Source organism: Nothoprocta perdicaria, unplaced genomic scaffold (assembly GCF_003342845.1).
Source record: "Nothoprocta perdicaria isolate Ctin4 unplaced genomic scaffold, notPer1 scaffold_808, whole genome shotgun sequence".
Lineage (NCBI taxonomy): Eukaryota > Metazoa > Chordata > Aves > Tinamiformes > Tinamidae > Nothoprocta > Nothoprocta perdicaria.
Window position 1 is genome coordinate 10,090 of NW_020456097.1, and position 329 is coordinate 10,418.

The 329-nt window shown below is 65.3% G+C and overlaps 1 protein-coding gene across 1 annotated transcript in view; it reads right to left on the reverse strand.

The window, feature by feature from the left end:
• The window catches only part of ZC3H4 (zinc finger CCCH-type containing 4), a 10,586-nt gene that overhangs the window by 6,857 nt on the left and 3,400 nt on the right, over window positions 1-329 (reverse strand). The window contains exon 4 of the mRNA XM_026051950.1: window positions 37-259. Within this exon, the coding sequence (XP_025907735.1) occupies window positions 37-259 (223 nt within the window). The remainder of the gene's footprint in view (window positions 1-36; window positions 260-329) is intronic.

A 329-nucleotide genomic window follows, 5' to 3' on the forward strand; every position in this document is an offset into this window, starting at 1 on the left:
GGCTCCGCGGAGGCCCCTCGGCGGAGGCAGCCCTACCTCGGCCCCGGTGCGAGCCCTCCTTCGCTCGCCGGTACTGGCTGAGCTCCTTGGCGAAGTCGTCGTACTCCTCCTTGGCCATGTCCTCGTCCTCCTCCGCCTCGTACTGCCCGTACTCCTCGTTCTCGTAGTCCTCGTACATGCCGTAGCTCTTGCTCTCCATTTTCGAGTAGCTCTTCTTGGGCGCCGGGGCGCCGTGCGAGGGCGGGTACTGCTGGTGGGACTGGAGGAGAGGCACGGGGTGAGCAGCGAAGGAGCAGATACAGCCAAGAAGGGAACAGAACAGGTCCCTG